This window comes from Neodiprion pinetum, chromosome 1, assembly GCF_021155775.2.
Source record: "Neodiprion pinetum isolate iyNeoPine1 chromosome 1, iyNeoPine1.2, whole genome shotgun sequence".
In the NCBI taxonomy this organism is placed as follows: Eukaryota; Metazoa; Arthropoda; class Insecta; order Hymenoptera; family Diprionidae; genus Neodiprion; species Neodiprion pinetum.
This window is the reverse complement of record NC_060232.1, coordinates 28,960,000-28,984,994: the sequence shown is the minus strand read 5'-3', so window position 1 is coordinate 28,984,994 and position 24,995 is coordinate 28,960,000. Positions and strand designations below refer to the sequence as shown.

At 36.3% G+C, this 24,995-nt stretch overlaps 1 protein-coding gene across 5 annotated transcripts in view; it reads right to left on the bottom strand.

Moving 5' to 3' along the window:
• Positions 1–2,355: 2,355 nt before the first annotated feature.
• BicC (protein bicaudal C) overlaps positions 2,356–24,995 on the bottom strand; it is a 45,308-nt gene continuing 22,668 nt past the window's right edge. For 3 of the 5 annotated variants that reach the window (XM_046636855.2, XM_046636856.2, XM_046636854.2), the window contains exons 4-15: positions 23,981–24,050; positions 15,068–15,147; positions 10,528–10,743; positions 10,202–10,441; positions 9,595–9,813; positions 9,200–9,503; positions 8,583–9,002; positions 8,391–8,492; positions 8,054–8,298; positions 7,675–7,897; positions 6,651–6,770; positions 2,356–6,337 (exon numbers count right to left, since the gene is read on the bottom strand). In XM_046636855.2, coding sequence (XP_046492811.1) covers positions 6,225–6,337; positions 6,651–6,770; positions 7,675–7,897; positions 8,054–8,298; positions 8,391–8,492; positions 8,583–9,002; positions 9,200–9,503; positions 9,595–9,813; positions 10,202–10,441; positions 10,528–10,743; positions 15,068–15,147; positions 23,981–24,050 — 2,352 coding nt within the window. In that variant the 3' untranslated portion in view covers positions 2,356–6,224. Of the gene's footprint in view, positions 6,338–6,650; positions 6,771–7,674; positions 7,898–8,053; positions 8,299–8,390; positions 8,493–8,582; positions 9,003–9,199; positions 9,504–9,594; positions 9,814–10,201; positions 10,442–10,527; positions 10,744–15,067; positions 15,148–23,980; positions 24,051–24,159; positions 24,721–24,995 lie in introns of those variants that run through there. The other 2 variants (XM_046636858.2, XM_046636857.2) reach the window with 2 other exon arrangements.

The window sequence follows — 24,995 nt, the reverse complement described above, 5'->3', positions numbered from 1 at the left end:
TATCAGAATATAACATTATATCATATAAAAATATCATGCTGCTTTACTATAAAATATATTTTTCGCATCGTAGATTTATATTATCGAATAATATTAATAATTAATAAGTTGCTGCACCTGCGAGATGGGCGGGCACGTCCCTTGATTATCATCATTATCATTGATTTTTTAATTACATAACACAGAGATGTTATATTTAAATAATTAATATTAGCCACCTACCTTGTTACAATTTGATTTATTCAACGCATTACTTGTTGGAATGTTGATTATTATAATACAATTTTCAGACACAAGCAAACAGGGCGTGTAAAATTTGTAATTGAGATAACAATAATAATATAGTGATCCTAACTCCGTAAGTACGGCGGGCAGTTGTTGGCAACATTTACACAATACTTATATTATAAAAAACCAGAGAATTCCAACGAATCTCGATAGGTTCAACGTTCCATCAAACTTTGAGCTATCAAGATTCATTGCGATTTTTCACTGATTTTTCTCTTTAATTATTAAAGACTCGTATAGCTGCACGCAGGTGAAAAGAAATATCGCCCCTAATTTGTATATGACAATTTTTACATATTATCAAATGCGTCGCCACTGCTGCATCGACTTTGCTACAGTAGAAAACAATTTGAAAAGATGTTGCAGGAAACTTGATATCTCTTGCAGTCTTTGCAATTATGAAATACTAGGAACAAATCAAATAGTATTATTTATTCGAGTCTTTTCGTTTTTCAAGATATCAACAAATATCTATATTGACCAACATTTTAACCAGCCGTTACCGTTCGAAAAGTAAGTATTTTTAATTATTCACTTTCCCTTTGTCATTTTTAAGAACTCCGACAGGTAATAATTTATTATTATATCAAGCCCTGTTGGCTTCGTTTAATACTAAACGAATAATATACATAAGATAACGCCGGGATTGTCACGAATATACTAATCAAAGCTAACAAATTACACGATTAGTTATGATATATTAATTATTTTGTTGTTGTTTTTCTCTCTTCATTTCTGTAATGATTATATCGCGTGCGTAGAAAATATGCAATAAAACCAAGTTTTTGCAACAATATCAAGGATACATGTACATAAAAAAAAACACATGTATATATATACATATATGTATACATATTTATACACACGCATATATACATATATATATATATATACATGTCGTGAAAACGTATTATCAGTTGTGCGAAATTTTGTAGGTGAAGATAAATCATTTACAAATTGTGGTTAATTTCGAGAAACACATTTCAACTGTGAAACCACTGTATATTTCCCTACAATTTCTTATCAAATTACGGTTGAGACATATCAACTTTGTAGTATAAGAATCGCACTATATTATTAAGTAATTTCACAGTGAAAACATCCATCGAATATATAATTTTACATTAATTGTACAGGAAATAAGTTTGTTCTAAGATGGCATCGTGCTCGTAATACGCACGTGCGGTCAAGCTGGCAGTGTTTTGTAGCAACGCGACGTCTAATGGAGTCAATCTGCACATTTGACGCACCGTTACACCAAGAGCTACTGGTTTTGATGCTTTACAATTCGTACTACTGGTACATATTACAATTAACATCTGGCAATCTTGATTGTCGAGGTCTGCTACTGGCTACGGTTAGTTGAGAATAGAATCTCGCGATTGAAATTGAAATTTGGGAATCGGAAAATAACGGTAGACGCAAGGATAACGATTTCACGCCGCTTCAGTAATTGTGTACCATATAAAAATTAATACAGAATGATAATTCTGTAAGATTTAAGTGTAAATATTTACATATTCATGTATTCAAAATAAGAAAGAAAAAAAAACAACCTCTCATCTGCGGTCAAGTCAAAGATTTTATTTTGCAACGAAAACTGAAGGATATTACGTTAGCATCAAGTCCATCTTTCTGTATTTAATTTCGAAGAATATATCGTGACCGTAATGGCAATATGTATGGAATAGTAAGTTTACTAGTGAATGTATACCGATCGTAACATTATTTGAACGAATAGACTTTCAGAGGTACTTATATTGTTACGTGTCATGATATTTGCCACATGCAAAAAAAGATGTCAAAAAATACTAATCTCTATACGTATAAGGTATGTGTGAGTGTGTGTGTATATAATATGTATAGACACGTGTGTGTATATATATAATAAATATTTGAATCGGTTTGAAAGGATGACAAACTAAGGTAAGGGAGTTGAGCGAAAAAAATTAATGTATAAAAAGTTGAAGATGTTGCATATTTTCCTTCGTATATTGCGTAATCTCAATTAATCGCCCCGCAGGTACGATGGACGCTGGACTATATAACCGATGTAAAGGAGATTAGTTTAAATATATTACACGTCATTAGGTGTATACTTTATTCTTCAGCAATCATTAATCTAACTAAATATTAAACAATTATATAGGAACATTTCAGTCGTTGAATCAGTCATATCCAAACTGCTTTGGTATCTGATCACGGACATGCGATGCAATACGCCGTAGCTTCATCCCCCCGCAGCTAACAGCGAGCGTCTACCGTAAAATTTGCGACATAAATTTTTTCGTTTATCTCTCCCTATGTTGAATATTATCGTAAAAAGTTTCAACGCTTATCGCTTTCATTACAAACAACAAGAAAATCTATCGAATTGGATACTTGCAATGGAATTCGTTTCACCAATACAAAATATTTATCGTTATTATTATTGATATAATGGCATGTATAGGTAGACGCATAGCAACGCGTAGGAATCGCATCAGAAACCGGCACAAATTACATCACCGATTCGCATTAATTAAATGTAGAAGTGAATTGTAAGTATATAATTCTATGTTATTTTCACTACATCAAACTATCAACAAAATGAAAAAAAAATCCATGACAATAGTAAAGTAGTAGTAGTAATAATAATAATAATATTTATATTAATAATAATAATAATAACAACATAACAATAATAATAATAATAATAATAATAATAATAATAATAATAATAATAATAATAATAATATAGACGATCACACAGGCACATTTTTAATTACTTATTATATATTTCTGAATAATAGTAATAATTTACGCTTAAAACTTCTCAAGTTTAGTCAACAACTCTCAGCGGTAAAATCGATCGCTAGGCATTCAGAAGCTCGTGCAAAAATGCCTTCCCGATTTTTTTAAAGCGATGCCCAAGTCGATTTCGACCTTGACGTGTATATCTCTAAATATCCAAGTCCACGTATGTGAAAGGTGAAAAAGGGATTGACAGCCTTCTCCCTGCACGTAATTATGAACAAAAACACTCCAATACATTTTTATTACTGCCTCAAATGAAAATGGATTGCATTGTTTTCGTTCAGAATTCTGTATACCCTTTTCGGCGTTTAAGATACGCGGACTTAGATATTTTGAGATATATAGTTCAAGGCCGAAATCGACCAGGGGCACCCCCTTAAGGCCAGCTGGTGGTTCTGCATCGTCAGAACCAAGATGCCAGTTTTTTCTTTTTTCCCCCCATTATGTCGGTTCTTCACAAATTCGCCCTATTTCGAGATTGTGTTGAAGTGTAATCAAAGTATACGAACGATATGCTACGGCAGTAATGCGCGAATGGAAACAGATCGGTAAGAAAAAAAAAAAAAAAAAAAAGCTGACTTCTTGGCTCGTAATACCGTATACACACTGCAAGTCACTGCAAGTCACTGCAAGTGGCGCGTACGTGAGCTGAGCTCATTACCTAACGCATTCTTTGGTTGACGAAAAAAAAAGAAAAAAAAATACTTTAAAAATTAGAATAATTTATAAGTTACAAATGGAATACCTTACTTTCGTAAAATGATTTTTAACGACTACTAGCTTTTTCATTTTTTCACACATCCGAGGTTCGTAAAATTATAATTTCTTTCCAAATTAGGCTGTCACCGCAGCTGCAATATTAAGCGCGATGCAATATAATGTATTTGTATTAACCGTTATTGTTCATCATCTATATAGTGGATTTTCGTTAAAAATGTGCTGCCACCATATTAATAAAACATAGTCCGCACCTTCGAGCAACATATATACGTTTACGACTCATTTCACTTCATACTTATCTCCTTTATCTAATATTTCTTAAATATAATTTGCGTCCGTTGAGCGGCGTACATTTAGCGACCTTCTTCAATTAATAAATACTTTGTTACTTTATAAAACTCGAGAAAACAACAGATAAAATACAACCTCGTTGAAGATCATGCGGGGAAAAATCATGCACGAAGTACACTTTCCAGTAAGGGCCAACAAACATGCGATATGTACCTTATATAAATGTACAAAATATAATTTTATGAATTTTGACCCACGCCAGCGTAAATCTTGAAGAAAACAAAGTTATATTCAACTTGTGAACCTAAGACGAATTTATTTCGTTCTCAATTCGGCTGTTGACTATTACCGCTACTGCTTGCACGCATTATTTGTATCCATAAATAGTCAATCAAAGTCTATCGCAAAAAACAAAACCGAGGAAAAAAAATATGGATGGAAAATAAAATTCGCTAAAAAAAAAAAATTCATATTATTACATACGAAGACGAATGATTAATTTCACAGTGATATTTGAATTTATACTCCAGTCAGTGCAAGTGTTCAGTCTTAGCTTCCCTTTCATTTTTTATCATATCATGATATTCCAAGTATACGTAAAAAGGGCACTAAATGCATCATATCATAACAAATAGAAATAATTTCTAAGAAACAGTTTCTGTGTCTACAAAAAAAATTGTACTTTTTTCAAATATATTTGCAATGGGGACATTGCAAAAATGATGGAATAGAGGGAAAATCATTATTACACAATAGTAACAAATATTTTATACTGGCAAAAAACGTCAGCGCTTCTGTATACAGTCAAATAAATATGTTTCACCACAACATCCACAAAAGAGTAAACATATTTCTCGTATACCAAAACTAAAAGTATTTCCGAAAGAACGAAAAACTGGCTAAAGCTTATACACGATTATTGTCATTCTGGGTTGTCGTTGCAGTGAGTTTCGAGTAATAGCCAATTTTTTAGAAAAAAAAAATAAACCGCCACATGATGACCGATTTCCTTCGCACGATATTATTCATGATTTTCAATCGCTGAAACGTTCCTACGTGGTGTATAGTGATTCTCGAGCTTAGTCTGAATTAAACATTTTCCGCTAAGTTTCGAACGGCGCTAAATGTAGTTGCCAACGGGACCCCCGCGCCCATCTTCAAGTCTAAAGCCTCCCTAAACTACTGTAATTTTGCATAATTAAGAAACGTAGTACTTGTTTGAACGCAGTCTGTTTCTCCGACAGCTGATACACATAAACACACAGCCAAACACACGACATAAAGACATTGCTATAATTTATAAACCTATAATCGATAACGATTGATTAACTAAAGAGGAAAAAAAAAAGAAAATGAAAAGTAAAGAACGTCTAGCAAATCATGCACTCGCGAGTTATTTTCAATTCTAACTACCATACCTTATCGTGGAACAGTTGAGCATCATTTTGGAAGGAAGAAAAAAAAAATTACAAAAAAAAAAAAATGAAAATAGTAACGATTATTTCCTTAACCTATGTAACGCACTTGGTAGAGTACGAGTGACGAATGTGTGTGAAAAAAAAATTGCAAAAAAAAAGGATTATCAACGATTCTCGGTTACAAAAATAATCATTACCCTATTCTCTTCCAAGTACAAAACTAACATGCATGATTTTTTTTTTTTTATTTTTTTTTTTATTTTTTTTTTTTTTTAAATGTCAAACGGCACTTCCCTATTATATTGTCCCGAACATTTGCTTACTTTAAGTTAAACGGCTTATACTCTTAACGAATTATTATTATTTTTTATAGACTTTTTTTATAATTTTTCTGAACGTTTTAAATATTTTTATTTACTTTTGTCTTTTGCCTTATGTTGTTGTTGTTATTTGTCTTGCATCATATTTGTCTTGCATCGTACCTTTACTTTGTATTTGTTCGATTACCGTCTTCTTATATTCTCATGACCGGTTGGCAAATGAAAAATGCCAACTCCGTGTTGCCGTTAAATTATTCCTAATCCGTTACATTTCTCGCAGGTATATGTTTATATAATTCGGGTTAAATGGACTCCGTTGACAGCAGTTCTTTTCGGGTCGTGGGTTCTTCACGGCCCGGGTGAGTCTCGGTAGCACGACTTAAAGTTTTTATTACCAATTGTCCAGGCCACACTTGCTTGCCGACGCTGAGCCAGCGGCTGATGTCTTGCGTTCCGCACCTGGCGCTGCGCTGCCGGAAAATGGGCTAGAGCGCTTGTTCATTTCTGTAAAATTGAGTGTCCCAAAGAGGGCAGGTATACAGACTCTGTTTTCCCGCACACAACGTTAATGAGGCACAAGGTAAATCGCAGAGAAGGTCTTACGGTTACCCAATGATCATATATCTATCGATTTTTTGTTAAAGTAGGAAGTGAAAAGAAGAAAAAATGGCATTCCATTTGATTTAAATTTTTTGACTGCAGGACTACTTTCCGTACGGCATCCTCGACGCGACAACGTTACATTTACAATGACGAAGCAGCGGAAAGTCTATAGAAAAGATAAATAAGCATGTGTGGCCAAAACCCACTTACGCACCAGATATTAGAAGCATTATTTTGCGCCGGGCACCCCAAGCAGTTATTCCAATTTCGCATAGATCCTTTTCGGTCAGAGATGGAAATGTCGCCATATCCACCTCGTGAGACGTGAACAAGCCTGTCGAGCATAAACACCACCGTGCCGATTTGAAAACTTATACCTACTACGTAGCGCCATCGCAGCTGACTGCATTTTCAATTCAACATTGAAATGAGTCAACAGAAGGAAATAGCAGAGAAAAATAGAATCAAGAAAGAATGTCCTTGTAGAAATACATAAAGAACGAACAGAATGTTGTTAATTCTGTTCGAGCTGCCAGTAGTCTCGATAATGTCAACCCTAGTTTTTTACTAAAATTGGTAGAAAAAAAATGTAGAATAAATTCGAAAAGATGCGAATGCAAAAGAGAGAAATTGAATCGTTTCAAATCTTGATCATCTACCAAAGACGAAAAACTTCAAGCACCCACTGTTTATTATATGCATGCAAAAAGCAAAAGCATTAAGCATTAAGCATTACGCCATTTACGTCAATGCTGTCATTAATTTTTCAGATGCAGTTTAGATTTTTTCGTAGTATAGAATGCAGGCGAGAATAGTTTGGACTGATAGCTAAATTAGATAATTTTTTTTTAACTCTTGCGCTATCTATTGTAACGATCGAGTAGAAAGTTAATTACAGCGAAAATTGAAGACTTTGTTAGTTCAAGTACATACTCTTTCTTTGACTTTCTTCTTAGTAATTTATGAATAAGGTGAATTTAGATGTTTGCAATGATCACAATTAGTAATTGAAAGAATATGACATCTGGCATTTGGCATCTTGGCAATTCAGACCAACGACCAAGTAGCACAAAGTAATTTGTCAAACGTTAGTGGAAATTACTGCAATTCCGACATCCTGTTATATATTTTAAATCATCTCAACTAACAGTCAAACATAGACTACTCTCGCCTGTATCAAAAAGACATGAGACAGTAGAACAGAATGAGCGAATTAAGAACAGTTATTCAAGACTTACGTATGTATTTTTCCAACCCAACGCTGGCCAGCATCACACCGAGGTCTGTGTAGCGCTGCGAAACTATTTTGTTTATTTGTGACGTAGGTGTGTGATCCATGTAATTGGATGACATTCCAATACGATCTTTTCCGGTGCTTCCAGGGAGACCAAAATCCATCAGGGTGTTGTAAATTGGAGTTGTAGGTTCTTTCCAAAGATCGGCCGGACTAAATGTAGAGTCCTAAACCAATTGGAGTAACACGTTATATTAAAAGTGTGTGGATTAAATTCGACACGTTCAGGACATAGTGTTGTGAAAAATGTTCGTACTTCTATGAGATGTTTAATAACACTATAAATGACTGATATACAATCCGTTCCAGTGGCGTTTACTTACAGTCTTCTCTTCTTTGTCACTCTGCATTGTCGAAACTGTTTGGCTTAGCCCATAACCAGCCCACGCGGAAGTAGGTACTCTGTAATCCGTTGGAGAAGGCTTTGTTTGAATTGCCTGAACGGCCATTAACTTTTTCTGTTCATAGTCAAACGGTGTCAGGTTGCTGTGTGCCACCATTTCTAGCGTCTTCTTCTCGCAACCGGGTGCTCGACGATCCGGAAGATCGGAGAGCATACTAGATAAGTCTGAAAATAAAATGTATGACAAAGTGTTCGAGCAAATTCCATATACGCCACACGCGGAAATAGTAATCATTTTTTGTTTTCATTTCATTTACCTATATTCGTACTAGTCTCTGGGGGATTAACTGGCGAAGCGTTACGCGGGCTAATTGCTGGACTGGACAGTGAACTGGCCAAACTGCTAAGCGACGAACAGGCTGAAACAGTTTTTTACAACGTTTTTGATATCGTCCTAGATCAAAGCAAAACAGGATTAGTAACGTGAGTAAAATTTCGTGTTCACTCACCACTGCCATCTTTGTGATCGACAAGAGATGAATTGTTCAGAGTGTGGTAACCACTACTATTCATCGATGTCCCCAGCCCATTTCCCATGCTGTTTCCAAGGTTGTGAATTCCATGGTTCATCGAATTAGCGGCACTGGTCATATTATGGTGATGGGGTCCAAGATTGTTGGCTCCCGAGTGCATCAAGTGGTGTTGGGCCAAGAGGTGATTGAAGTTGGGATACGGAAACGACGTGTGATGATGATGATGATGGGATGGTAATGTTGAGAACATTGGGGCGAGCTGTGGAAGTCCCCAATGCGGGGAAAGACCCATAGGATTTGGAGAATGTGGTAAGGGTGACATTGGGTGGGAACCGTTTCCTGTGTTGATTGTCAACAGGTTGGAGAAGTCCGTTAAAGCATTGATGCTGCTCGAACCTGCGATGAAATTCGATTGTGAACACAGTGAGTAGAGTAGCGTAAAAACATGATTCGGGAATTTGTCGACCGATTAAAATATGATTACTATTTCTTTCACTCTTTGAATCACAGTGGTAAGTATTGAGAATCATAGCCCTGCTACGATAGAATAGAAATTTAAATTATTATAAAGAATGAACAAAGTATAAACTTACCAGCACCGCCGAGAGCTGCGTTCCCTTGATATACGTTGCTAGCATTTGGGATGTGATAAGTAGCAGGTATTTCCGCGTGAATCCTGGGCTCGTTTAGCCCAAGTAATTGTTTTCTAGCTTCGTATATGTTGCTCGCGTTTCTCTCAATTCCTTTAATGATGACAGAGAGCGTACTCTGCTTTGGTTTGTGACGAACATTGATGAATACGTCGAGTGATTGCATCAACTGAGAGATATTGTCGGAATCAACGGAGCTCATCGAATCTTCAGGTAAATCAAACATCAAGACTAGAGGTAGGGAACCCTGAAAAAAATGGGAAAAAAAAACCTCGTAATTAGTGTCGGATGATATTTGACCGCACACAACTTCATCTTTCCACAAATTCTCCACTCACCACCAGCTGCTGACGGGCAAGATAAACGTTGTGAATTCCACCAGTAATTGTTACGTTGCTCTTTTTCAAACTAGGAATATTAGGATCTCCAGCATCGGGAAACATAATCTGCGTGCCTGTCCGTTGCATGATCATCTTTAAATTACAGCTTTGTTTACCCAGTACGATGGTGTGATGCTGGGGAGATATCTCAACCGACATCTGAACTTGGATTTGATTCTGCAATTGACATTTGGCAAATTTCAACCATTGACCTCGTTAAACTTGAGTGAGCCGTGCTGTTCATACGGGCAAACAAGTCTTTTTTATTTTTTTTTTTCTTCCGTCGATTACAGCTCTACATTTCGCTCAATAAGCAACGAAAAATCGTTACGTCACGCTGCTTGCACACCGGGTATGCTGCATGCGTGCAAATTATATTTGCAATACACGTCCATGAACTGGTTTTACTCTAAAGATTCGACACGGCATAAGATTATAGTCTGAAGTTCGTCGCGCGCAAAATGAGTTGACATTAGCGACTTGAAGCTAGCTGTCTAATTACAGTACGAGTGATGCTAATAAGGAAACTAGTCCAAACTCGAAACATTGCACATATTATACTCACGGCCAAATTTTCGCACATGTGACGGATAAGCAAAAGCGTCGCCTCCTTGACTAGGGACACTTCCCACTCGCATCCCTTTACCACAACGAGAGTAGCGTGGAGTTTAGGCCGCGTTCTAAACATCACTTGAACGTTGTACTGTTCCTGAATTTTTATAACGTAGGGCGATGTGGCATCAGGCAGTGCTTGCATGGCTCCCATTATCGGAAGTTCGAAAGAAAATATCAACGGCGTAAGATTCTGAAATGGTAAAACGTATATTTATCTTCATCAAGTAAAAATTAAACCAGTATCGTCGACGATTTTCACACGATGTTGCAACTTACGCGAACTCTGGCACGTGCCCTTTCCACTCCACCCATTTCCCCGGCGATAGAAACCTGGTTACTCTTCTCCTGAGCGTTGCTGCGATTGCTATCGGGGAAGTGAATGTGGCAGCCAGTTTCCTCCATAACTCGTTTTATGGTCAGTCCACCTTTGCCGATGATATGGGAGTGATCGGTGTAGCTTACGTCTAACTTCATGGTCACACGGTTGCTTTGCTAAAAGAAACAAAATAACACATGAGAATAAACTTATAATCGAAGTAATTCGTCAGTCGATGGGACAGTTCGGCAAATTTTCTACCACATATATGCCGATCGTAAAACGTGCGGCAACGATGTAAATGTACACTTATTGTTAGACTAATCGGTAAGACGATAATCGCATTGAAAGACCGTGTGACGTTGATTTCGTTGCATATCGTTGACGATATTGCACCGGGTTTTCAAATTTTATACAGAGATCAATGACAATGTTACACTTGAAAAACGTCTGAAGCTAGAGTAGCGAACGTTTTCGTGGAATATCCTATTTGATCTATGGCATACGGCAATTGCAACAGCGATTAGTCGACGAGGAGAAATGACGCGGAAGTTCGATGGTTGAAAAAACGATGAAATCAATGGGAAGAATGAAAGCAAATGACACGGAGATGCAAAGAACTGAAAGTCAATCATCGTGAAGATACCTACATAATAAAGCAAGAGATGTGCAATATTGATTAATAAACTTTATTGACACAGGCACTAGTAGTAAGAGAAAACATCATCTAGGACAGTTTGTTTCCACATAAATTTATTGCGCAGTGTGCGAACTTTCACAACTCCAGGGTAAATAATATTCGCAATAGTCGACTTTGACCTGAATAATAGCACTGTTCGCTACATCGTTTGACGTCAAACACGATCAACCGAAAGATTGTTGACCCTTTATTATTGCCGTTATGTACATACAACATATAAATATACTCAGTTACGTAATTTTTATAGAGTATATGGTGTGTTTTGATCGTTGGAGTCGATTGCTTAGTCGTTGTTTCGGACAAACCGTTACAATAATAAGAATTTTTCAGCAAATACTTAGGATTACAATTTTTACGCGTCAAGAATGTTAAATTGAAAACAATAATTCAGAACGATTCAAACGAGACTTGACGCTTAAGAAAACTCTGTCCCTATGACGATGGTACGATTGTTTTATTGTTTTTGGAACGTGTAAAGATTGACGAGGGGGAATCGTTGAGCTGCAGTAACGTGATCACAGCAAAAACCTTGCTTGTGAAATAGCAAGGTCGCTAAATCCTCTCTTTCACGCCTTTGATTGGGCATAAAAATTCTCATCTGCTCTTACGCATAAACGTGCATAATGTAAAGATAAGTGTACGCGCGTTACGTAACTCGTTTAATACGACAGAGTTTACCCGCGCAATAAGGGAGGCATTGAAACAAAAGATGAAACAATAAGAAACAAAAGAAACAAACTTAAATAAAGACGTGATAAACGAAATCGAATTAAAAAAAAAAAGATCCAACAACAACAAAAAAAACATCAAAAAAAAAAAAACAACTTGCCACACTAAATGATACGCTTTGATAAATTGTAATCACTGTCTTATATATAACTGTACATATACATATAGCACAGATTTGCTTTCGTAATTTTTTCATGCCTGACGATAACGAAAAAATAAGTTTAATCATAACAATAATTTAAAAGATAAAACCGTCACCGTTCCAATCAATAATTATCTTCAATCGTATGATAATAACTGTTTCATTGACATTGTATAAAATTGCCGATCGTTTACCTACGTCAACCACAAGCGCGGGGAAATTATCCATCGTTGAATAAAATTTTCCAAAAATAAGAGTAAAAGTGGGTAAATAAAAACAGGACGGAGGAAATTAATAAAAAATCAAATATTATAAATCGAAAAATAATCTGTTGGACCGTTTTTACTAAGAAATAAGCAACAAACGTGGATGCGGTTGACATTGTAATAATAAATCCGAGGAACGAAAGCGTATATATTATATATATACGAAACGGAAACGTACAGGAATCTGTGGAACATTTGGAGACGTTGCGAAGTCCCCTCTGCTCCCATTATCGCTAGCTAGCTAGATACGAGTAGCTATAAGCCTTCTCCGCACCGCAAAGAAACGATGACAAGTGTTGCCGAGATGTTACACGACGGTCTGCCTTGGGCACAGCTTTGCACACACACACACACACACACTCACGCAGGCAAACACACACACAGATATTCTGGCGCCAATGAGTCTGCCGCCCACGTCACACTGGCCGCTTCTCGCGAGCCTATAATACGCGAAACAAATATCAGGTTCCTTGATTTATCAAAACGTATTTACAATAATACGCTGATACGGGGTCTTGCGCGTCATCTCGATGGGCAGGAAAATTGGCGACGAAAAAAAAAAAAAAAAAAAAAATTAATATATCATGTGTTCAGCACGACCGAAATGTAGTGCTAATTTTCGTTTAATCGTCATTACGTAAGACGTAAACGTCAATTTTCCCGACAGAAAACAAATACTTTATCAGTCGTACGCACACTGACAACGAATACCGATCAGTAAATTGAATCGGTAAGACAGCTTGACAACTGTGTCACCACCACCGGTTTAAAAGTTTCACATACGCGAAAGAAAACCGATAAGCGCGTATTCTAATCAACAATAATGTTGAGTTCAATTTGGAGCAGCTTGTATACGATACGTAACTTAGATGCATCTGAATTATTATGTAGATTACGTATACGCATGTACTCGTTACATGCAGTGGAAGCTTTACGCCGTTGAAGCTGAGATTGCGTTATTTTATAATTAAAACTAGTCTACATATTCGTTACAGTGTCTGTTGTATCTCGTAATACGTGCCTACGTACATACGTACGTACTATTATTCCGTTCATCGAATACCGGATATGATCGGGAACAGAGCCCTGCAGGGGTGTCACATTATTTTTCTCCGGCATTGAAACAACCAAATATCACCTATAGCACACCCTCTCCTAGAGAAATAACTAGCCGTATATAATACCAACAGACACTTGCCGTACACGTCCGATTGCGAGTAGGTAAAATGTGGTCGTCTTACTTTGTTAATTGTCGGAGAATGGTAATTACAACGTATAAGATTACGAAAACTCCGCGTATATACGACGATCGTTTTTCCTCCGTCGAACGGTAATCTCACACCGATTGTCAGTAAAATCCCTCGACTTATACTCTCCAATTAGCAAATTCACACACCGGGTAATGAAAAGTTATTACATTGCATACGGCGGCGCATGTAAGTACGATATGTACATTCATCGCAACGTCAACCGATGGCTGAGAGAAAATATTCTCTAGAATATTTGAGTACCGACCCTCGAGTATAAATGAATGCATTATGCAAATGATAATGATCGACGAGTATTCAAATTATACCTAATAGACCAAACCGACAAGTCGAAAGATCAAATGGCTTGAAATCACCCCCCTCACATTATAGAAATCTCAGAGACATATATATTATGCGATCGTACAAAATATAAAAATATACCTTATACCTTACACATTATGTATTAGTATGACACGTTTCAATAGTCGGCAGCACATATGTGACAGCCTGTAGGTGCTGCAGCCATTCGCGTCTGTATAAATAATTGCACCGTTTGTTTGTTTTGCATTTTGGATGAACGGAATATCGAGCTGCTTTTATCATTCTTCGATTTCTATAAATCGACATTATTTTTCTCCTAAAATTAAGTCATTACAAACTCGATCTACTCACTGTATAAAGATCTGCACCCTTCGGTTGCGTCGTCGAAAATTTTTCGCCAGAATTTAAAGTTTGGGAATTGGGCAACTTGTGCCGCGTCTGGTAAACGAGATCTTAAAGACGGTATATATATGTAGGAGTGGATAGTCGTTGCGTGCATAAATTCTAAATTTAACGATTGTGCTAAATTTAACTTTTACGCGATAGGTATGTAAATCTTGCCGTCACTTTGCGATAACTCTTGATGGAATGCTACATCTTCACCGTATGTGAAGCAAACTTATTAAGTTAACGTTAAATAAAAAGGCTGGACCGTCTTGGTGGAACAAACAAATAATCATAATTTCGTTAACCCAACTATATATCAATTGCTAATAAATCGTCCCTATAAGTGATAATTGTCTAGTAACTTGATAATTATTGATTTCATGAAACCTTTGTAAATATATCCACCGGTAACAACTATATACCAGTATTGATCATTTTAACAGATTAACGTTTGAATCCGGTAATTATATCGTTTAGCGGTTAAGGAGACAATTATTATAAACGATTCCGGTTAAGCGAATAAGTAGTTTTTTTTTACCCCTCAACGTAGAGTTTTGCTAACTAAAAATCGTAAACCTGAACAATATACAGATCGCAATAATTTGCGGTAAATTCACGATTTTACAATTAGTCGGCACATTTATGAAATAATTGGGAGTGAATTCATCATCAGAAATCTATATCTAAATGACATATCAAACTCACCCGGGTGTCCAGTACTTGCATAATCTTCTCTTTGGCTGCTTTTACGTCATCCTGTCGACCGGCAACCTTTATGTGTGGATCTGGAAGATCATTAATTTATAAATACGTTGCCAGAATACATAATAATGCAGTATGTAAATACCTACGGCGTGGGAATTAAAACTCGCTAGATTTGAAGCAAATCGATAAATTTCAATGGTTTACATTTTACGTACAACGAATCGAGATTCAGTGTGATCTAAAAACACGCGGACAAGAGGAAAATTTCTCAATCTTTCATCCGTGATCGTAAACATGAATTACAAGGAAGGACGGGGGGGATGGGGGGAGACTATTCTCTATTTTACACGGATATCAAAATCGTCCGCTGTCAGTCAATCATTTCGTAATCATAGGTATATTTCAATAATTACATTCACACGCGTTATGCGTATTCACACGCACATAGGTATACCTATATATTTATCTATATACAGGGTATTTTTCAACGATTTTGAACATCGTACACTGAACATACAATTAGCAATTCCCTGGGACATATTAGTGTCGAAAAAACGACCGTGGACAAGTTTTCCCCCTCCCTCGAATAAATGGTCTTTGAACATAGTATACGGTATTTAAATATATTCACCTACTGTGAATAATATTTTTCACGTTTGTTCTACAGTGTTGTTATTATTTTCTTTTTGCATTTGCTTATTACGGATCGATTAGCACGGGACGAGACCAATTGGGTAAATCAGGCCACCGCAGACATTGGTTAGAAAACTGTGACAATCGGCAAACACAGCCAACTGTCGCGGACAAGTTTAATAAACCTTATGGAATAACATTTTTGGATGTTTTCTATAATTAAATTAGCTCAGCTGCGTTGAAACGTTTTTTTTTTTTTTTTTTTCCTCAGCAAGTCGTAAATATAGTGCCAATATTAACTTATCACCGATATTCGTTACTACATAATTTATGGCATGTTGCATTTTTTATATTACCGAAAGAAATTTTTACTTGTGGTTATTATTATATAATCCTAAAACTATTTGCATTTTTTACCATCAACGAAACAACTAATTCCGCAGCTACGTGCAAAATGAAAGTGAGTTTTGTGACTGCAATCAGAAAATCTGGTACATATTTATGCCATTCTTTTTTTTTTTATCATCACCTCACACTAAATTTTCTTGCATAACTATTGGGATAATTTAATGTTGGTGCAATGATCGATCGACGTTTATGCTTTATTTAACTGAAGAAATACAACGAACTAAATGGACAGATTTAATCTCACAATAATAAGAAAATTCAGTATTTAATTAAAAGTTTGCTATATAACATCGGTATATAATAAATAGTTATTCTTGTTGGATGTTTTTCTGTAATCCAAAAAATATTGTAACCGCTATTGTGTAACGATTCACAGATTACTAAAATTTCCCAGTAACTGTAGCGAATGAAATTTTTCTCAATAATATACAACAAGTTTCCTGCAGTCAAACAGTATGAAGGATTCAACATGGTCTGCAAAAAGAGCCGTATGATCTTCCTGAAAAGATTCTCAGAATTACGTTGTACGAATTCGTTGGATATATTAGATATTCGCGTGCAAATTCTGCAGCATCATCGTTTACGTAATATACGCGCCATGCCGAACACATTATTCTTTGAATTCATGAACGAATCTCACATCTGCAATGCAGAGCCTGTGGTGATTATCGTTCCGAGGATTCGCGTTACTTGTGCTCAATAATCGAAAGTTGAAAGTAAGAGAGAAAAAAAAAAACAAGCGGCTTTGGGCTGGCCACGAGCCAGCCCTCGAACTTTCCATTCGTGCACCGGAGGTTCCAAGTTCACAGAAAAAAAAAAATTAATATCCAATTCAAATTTTCAACTACAATTTCCGATTCGTGATCAACGATTTAAAAGCCCTCACGTGCCATATTACATGAAAATATGACAATTTTTTTTATTTTTAACCACTCTAATGGATCCACCATTACAGATTTTCGAAGTCTGACCTTGGATTCGTCATCGGTGACCCAAAAACTCTCCGCCTGCTAATTTGTACCAACGTCCAAATATTTTTAGATTTTTCTTCCACCGTTCGCCACTTTGGGTTTCGCAAATCTAACCTCAACTTCGTAATCATTCACCTAACAAACGTTCGAGTACTAATTTTCCAACAAAATCTAAATGTATTTAATTTTCTTTCAAGCCGCTTGAGTACGCCAAATTTAAATTTTGCAAATCTCAGTTTAGATTCGTGATTGACAAGCCAAGAGACCGTGCGGTACCAATTTTCATTTAAATCCATCCATCCTCAGGATATCATCTTTATTTTGTTTTTTTTTTGAATTTTGATATTTAATTAATTGAAAACATTCTGAACCGATCAACGCCAAAATCTAATCAGTTCTACGATTGAAAAAGCCGCGTCGATTGAAATAAAAATCATTGAAATCCGGCAACTCATTCTCGAGATATATTCCGACAAAAAAATTCATCACATACATACATAAATACACACACACAGGCGTCAATCCGAAAATGATCTGAGGAGATTCTCTAGATCTCGAAACGCTTAGATCCAGTGAAAATTCATCATTTCATTTTCGGTGTGATTGCAATAACTTCCTTTTTTCTATAAAACCTTATGATTTTTGCGAAACAGTTCAACTTATGAATTTCAGTGATTTGTCGAATATCATAGCAGTATATAAAGTATACCGATCAGCACGTTTATACCGAAGAGAATAGAATTTTATTAGCTTAACTAAATCGTTATCGATTCAAACTATATAAATTTGCAATGTATACACGCTATATATCAGCTGCAACCGGCCATTAAATTAGTATTTTTTAGGTCACGTAACAATGAATTATAATAGCAATGATTTGAGTTGAGTCAATAGAATGTCGGGTACGTGTCATTGCGTGACAATCGAATTATTCCATCGAACTGTATATAACGTGCTGCACATCGACGGCGATTATATTTTTAAACTATCCCAGTGAGCATGAAATTCATATGAATTTTGATACTACTGCGACACTCGACAGTTGTTTGACTGATTAATTCTATCGACGGTTAGACGTTGTGATGTTCCATACAGATATAATATAATCCTGTGAATCTGTACATTTATGTGCCAACTAAAAGCCCATCATTGGATATTATCGATTCTCGCTTCGTTAAACATATTCCACAGTATATTTATATAAGTCCGTAACGCTAATCGATTATCCGTTAAATATTACAGATATGGAAAAACTCGAATGCTGATGTAAAGTCAGAAAATTAATATTAGCTATTGTATTTTGTTATTTACGTTATTTTCCAGAAGCAAATGAAGCGTAATTCATAGGAATAATACATTCAAAGTTCAAATTTCGACTGCGTAAAATTGCGCAAAAACTGGCTGCTGAATCTCTCAACGGTATTACCTATTTTGTATCTAAATCGCTATTTTGTAATGTCAACTCGAATTTTGAGTCTAGATTCTAGATATCAAAATTTGATTCTTTTTTCCACGTAGTAACTAAACTGATGAAAGAAAATACAGTTTTATAGGATAAAGTATGCTTTTGCAGAAGCCAGAGCTATATTTCGGATTTTAAGAAAAATTACCTATTTTCTCAAATATTTATTGCAAATAACAACTAAACAAACTTCGGTATCTCATTTAAATCACTTATATTCAAAAATTACACAACGGTTGCAAAGAAAAAGGATAACTGAATGAATTTAAATTCATGCATGAGAAAAAAACCATGCAACCATGGCAATTTCGTAATTGCATATACTTAGCACAGGTATGTGGCGTGTTTTTAAAACCCGACTTCGAATAAAGTCACAACACGCAACTTCCGTATTAATATATTATTAATTGTACGAACTATTTTCGAAAATTCAATTTCCCACGCATGTGCAGCCTATCGGGTGATTCAGCTCTTATTTCTTATTCGGCAGCATCGCCAAAACGATAGATATTCGATATAACATCGATCACGAATCACATATTACTTCTTTAACAGCAATTTTATTTTTGACCTGTCAATGAAATTACATTCCGCGTCACGTACCTCACAATATCCCGTTATAAAATGCTAAATTTGCAAAAAGAAAGTTGCGTTGCTGATAATTATTATTCAACGATTATTGCCGACGAAAATAGTTATGACATGCGTAAACCGTGGGGTGAAAATGTATCGACCATCTCTGCATACGTAAAAACGTCGTTCGCTCCATATATTAATTATGTGATAAAAAAAAATTTAGAAATACAGTTAGCCTGTACATAAATTATAAGAATAGCAGCGTGACAACAAACGATGATAATTCGGTAATCTTATAAACCGACGTTCGATATGTCCAGAAATTACAACACACAGGTGTACGCGTACCGTAATTATTATATTTATAAAAGTTTATCGCTATATTCGCTGTTTCGGACGTTAAATTACACGCATTATTACGGTCCTAATAATTATACCGATCACCGCATTCATTGCGTATTACACACGGTATTATTTCCACATTACACACACGTACTGATACGGCGGTTGCGCGCAAAGAGGATCGTTCCATGGGGTTACACAAGCATACAATAATACAGCCAGAGCGCTATATTGGGGAATAAATACGGTGGCGTGAAATTTCGAAATAAAGCGTATCGTGCGCTGCGTAATGCGTGTATTGTTATAAATGGTAAAGAAAGTATAAGTAAATATGCAAGCCAATGCCGAGGAAGTGCACCGACCGAATCGTATTACACGTCGCATATAGCTAGACCTATAATGTGGCAGGTCGTCGTCCCGGATCGTCGCATCGAGAGTGCGATAGAACGATGACCTATAAAACGGGATAAGTCACGGTGCAAGCGGTGCACGAGTGCATGGCCGTTGACATTCCACGTTCAACAATCTTACGGAGGTGCGATGCGCGAGGATGGAAAATGAATATGAGATAAAAATATTTTCGGGATCTTGCTCGCGAGGAAAAATTTAATCTTTCATTTGCCCAACGAGGAAACATTTGAGTAGTTTCACGGTCTCTGTTATCTCTATGGTGGCCGTACTTCTAGAATTCAGGCAGTTTGTTGTTTTCTCTTTGGCAGAACTTCTTTATACGATGAATGAAAACTTCTGACCAAATTTCATCCAAAACAAAAAGGGGTCGAGTACAACCATTGGTCGATTTGACATGGAATGACCCATATTACATTTATTTTACGTCGTTCTTTTTTTAGATCGTAATAAACCTGTTTATTATAATTACTCGTGTAACACCGGTTGCGTATACTTGTAACTTTTACGAATCAACGGCAAATTTTTCAAATTCACATTTTTCTTGATACAAGCTTGTAATCGTACAACACGATAAGTTTCGAGTATAACGGACAAGGTGACATTTATAAAGGCTTGAATAAAGGTCATATAAATTTCAGAGTGCGACAATATTTTTCATTCAATATTTTAGATCATATAAAAACCACATACATACATCATACCTGTCTCAACTTAAAACGTGATGTATATAACACAGTAATAACAAATTACACAATTCCCGCAAAATATTTATATTTTATCGAACACGACATCTTCTCCGGATGGTATGAAAAGACAGAAGTTATTATTATTACTGGCCGAACGAAAGAAGATAAAAAAAAAAAAAAAAAAGAAAGAAATTCTGCTGTGACGCGACGTAATACGTATCATGAAACAACACTCATAGTTGGGTGTAAGTGTAACCTATACACCGTGTTTTCTTTGTCGAGAATTTCTACTTTCAAACTGCACTTGCAACAGCAGAAAAACCGGGAAATGATTATTTTTTCTTCCACATAATAAACAGGGCGTTATACGAAATATTCTTCGGAAATGAATGAAATATCCGTAGCATTCTCATATATATATATACATATATATGTAATCGTCTTTTACATATGTTATATGACATGGTTTATTTGCAGCATATATATATACATATACGATGAACGGAATGAAAGTCGACGGAACTTTGTTCAAGAACATATCTGTCAATGTAATAATACCTCGTCTTTTCGGTGCACGTTTCAGGATGGTTGCAGAGAACAGAGAAACTGCTGTCAAAGCTGTAAACCGACTGAAACCACTGTCCCAAATACCAAACGAATTATCTATTTCAAGAGTCAGAAACGCTGCGAGATTCGATAATGTTGAGGGCGAAAGTTAACACCCGCCTCGAATAGGATAGGTTCGAGTATTTAAACTCTTGCGGATACGTATACGCGGATAGGAGTGCATCCACACAACACTTTGGCCTGTATTATATATTAGCGGTATAGGTACAAAAAATTTTAAAACTTGCGTTAAAAATACGCGCGCCTTTCGCACCGACGAAAGTATGACGTTATACATATATTAACGATTATTTCTCTCGAGTAGAAAAATATACTATAATTAACATTTGATATAACAAAATATTTTTAAACAAGTATTTTATAGTTCGAATAGTCCGTTGAATAATCGATTTTTCGAAAACGACATCAGCTGATAGTTGCGAGTGGCATCGGGTCTACAAGTTGTACATCAAGTGTGCATATTATCGTCTTCGGGTAACGAGCTTCGACGTAAAAGTTAGATATGCTCATATAATTGTCATTTCAGCGAATGTAGGCATATTACTGTTCAACAAGCGTAACCGCTAGCCGACACGGAAGTGTTGGTTGGTTGAAAAATAGCGATAAAGATCACTGCTCGAAGATTCCATTTCGAATACGAAAATGGAAAATACTGGAGTTGTAAAGAAAAGCTTATGTATCCATGTGTCGTTTCAAATTGCTTGAAAAATCATTAAAATTCCAGCAGATTCGTTCGATTTCATTCCGCGACGAGTGAATTTAAATAGCAAACAATTTTCTACCAATAACAACTAAAACACGTTCTTTTAATCGTCATATCTTTTATTTGAAAAAACTACCCCGATATTGTAAATGAAGAAAAAAAAATTATTTTATGGAAAATAACCTTCTGAATAAAATGAGTCATCGTAGAATATAATCGAACGGATCTACATCAGATTTCAAACAATTTCACAAGCTCTAAGCAGCAAGCATTGATATCTAATCTTTCGATTATAATTCCGGTACTTCATATTTTTGTATTTTAATAAGATCGACGTAGTTCAGGAATAGAACGATTTGACAAATTTTGTGATGTACGACTATTTCGTAATAAAATTGATAAAATGTATCAACTTTTATCCAACTGCAACTTCCTAAATTTACGAATATCTCAATTCAAGGCATCGATTGTTTGCACCTTCCTCAAAGCCCGAGCCAACTTTGACGAATTGCGATATCGGACACAAGACTGCCGCCAACTTCTTCGCATATTGATTTCCTGCTGTTCCGAAAAAGAACCGCTGATTCTACGCGATGTACAATCTCGTATCGAGAAACCGTTTCGCATGGCCAGGTCGAAAGATTATCCAAGTAGACTTGCGAAGCGAGAGGTCAAAGAGAGAGGAAGAGAGCGTGATGTGTGCATGGGTACGTACACATGTGTGTGTGCGTGTGTGTTTTTATATATATATGTTATATATATATATACACACGTATATATACATATAATACACGTAGTGAAAATGAGGAGCTAAATTGGCGATAAATGAAGACACAGAACGGATGATAATCCGAGCGATTGCCTCTTCTGGCGATCATAATAGTCATCTCTACCAAAGCTACACGCGTCACGTAAATTTCCACTCTATCTCGAATGCATTATCGTAAGCAGCAAGTTGTGCGTGTGTTTGCACGAAAGACCTCGGCCAGCTGATACGGCCTCAGTGCTCAGGGAATAGTACCGGTGTCTCTGATTGTCAGCAAAGAGGAAGGCACGAGGCGAGTCACCGAAAAGTTTCCACGAGCCTCTTCCCTTCTCCCCTGGATATTCTTCTTTCGAGTCGTCGCGGTTGCAACGGTTAGAGTAACCTAGTGTTAGCAACGGACCAAGTGTGGTAAGATTGTTCCTGTCGCAACGCTCTTCTGCGTATATTTTATACTTTCTACGCAGATGTAAGACGGTACCACGGTAAATAGGCGTAACGAATTCTCAGCGTTTATAAACTTTTTCACGAGGCTCCAAGTATAAACAAACTGTTCTTGCCATCCTGTATTCCGCATTCGAACAACTTCCAATAAATTTTCATTGATGGGAATAATCGTAGAGACGAAGGAAACTTCGAAGCGCATCAACGACGGCCATCTTGATTTTGTGCATCAGCGTTTCGTGGCATACGAAATCATTCTTAAGTAATTTTATTTTTCTTATATTCAAAAGTTTGGCTGATGATTCAGCGGACTTGCGCTATTTCAGGTAAAACGTACGTGATTCCACAAAATTTTCGATTTTTCTACCGTTAACCCTCAATTATTTCCCAGCGCATGTAAGTATCATTTATGTTTATGTTAAAGGGCGTAACTTGGATGGTACGAACTTCGGTTGAAAGGAAAAAAAAGGAACTGAGAAAAAACATTTTTGAGAATTACGATCGATAGAAGGGTTCATCCTAATTTCGTACATAAATTACAACGATTAAGTAATGGAAATTTCCCTGGTTGTCGTTGTCCACCAACGCGTGCCATTCGACAGATTCAACGACTTGATTGGTGTGGGTTTCTACAGCGTTGACGCTAGGTATGTCGAGTGGAAATTTTCCCAAAGGAAATTGCGCAACTCCTTTGATTTATACACAACTCAATGGCGCACCGAATAGCTAACTGGTACAGGTCATCTCTGAAGTTATTTTGTACAGATAACTCAATCTTTTAGACAATTGTCACGATAAATCAATGAGTTCTACTACATATAGGTATATACCAATGACTAATCGCAAGTATGTACATTCGCAATGGGATTCATAAGAGAAACACTCACCTTTCTTTGACTTGGCACCGATCTTCAGTCGCGAAGGCCATGTGATGAACGTATTCGTTTCTTCCATAACCTGGAAAAAGAAGACGATAAAATTCCAACGTTATCAATCGTACGAAGATACGTGAAAAACGGGAAGATACGCTGATTCATATACTACGAATTGTTATAACGATCATTACCACGGTCATGGTCGGTAATCGATGAAATCTTTGCCAAATTTTCCCCTTCGATGCGAAGTTCGAACGATTAATCCCGTTGGGATCCGGCGTAAGTGTTACAGTAAATTTGTACGCTAGTTGAAATTATACAACGATAAATTTATCCTCTCGATATTACGAATGAGGTAAGAATCCAGCGTTTCAACCGACAAGTTTTTCAACTCGGCTATTCTTTTCCTGATGAAAAATTGGCCAACACTAATTATCGTGAGCGTCAAAAGCCGCTGATGTCACTTTAGAAAGCACAACGACGTGATGTTAATTATTTTTTGCAATCAAAGCGTACAGAGCTAACTCTGACACAATTTGTGTTTCTCGCGAACAAGTCACGCAAGAATAATAAAAAAATTTCAATTACACGGGTCTAAAAATGAAGCACACTTTTTCCAACACCTCTGCAGGATAAAAAAAAATGCACGCACAAAACGTTTCCAAACTTCTTAAACCTCGCGCACTGCATCGCCGATCATAAACGATCAGCGCAACGTTTCCATAAATGTAAAAAAAATTTCCACCCGTCGAAAAATATCACCAAAGAAGATAAAAAAAAAAAAAAAAAAAAAAAAAAAAAGAGAGAGAGAAGATATCCAACAAAAAAACAACAACGTTCGATAAAAAAATTAATTTCCCCCTCCACCAACGCTATATTCAAACACTTATAATGAAAAACACAACACGCACTACTCGAAACTTTGTCGGCTTGCTGCACCCGGACAGCTGTAAACTTTTAAGTTTATACACCTATAATGTACCAGCTATCACAGGTCACAATTTCTTCACTTATACTCAAACGCGAT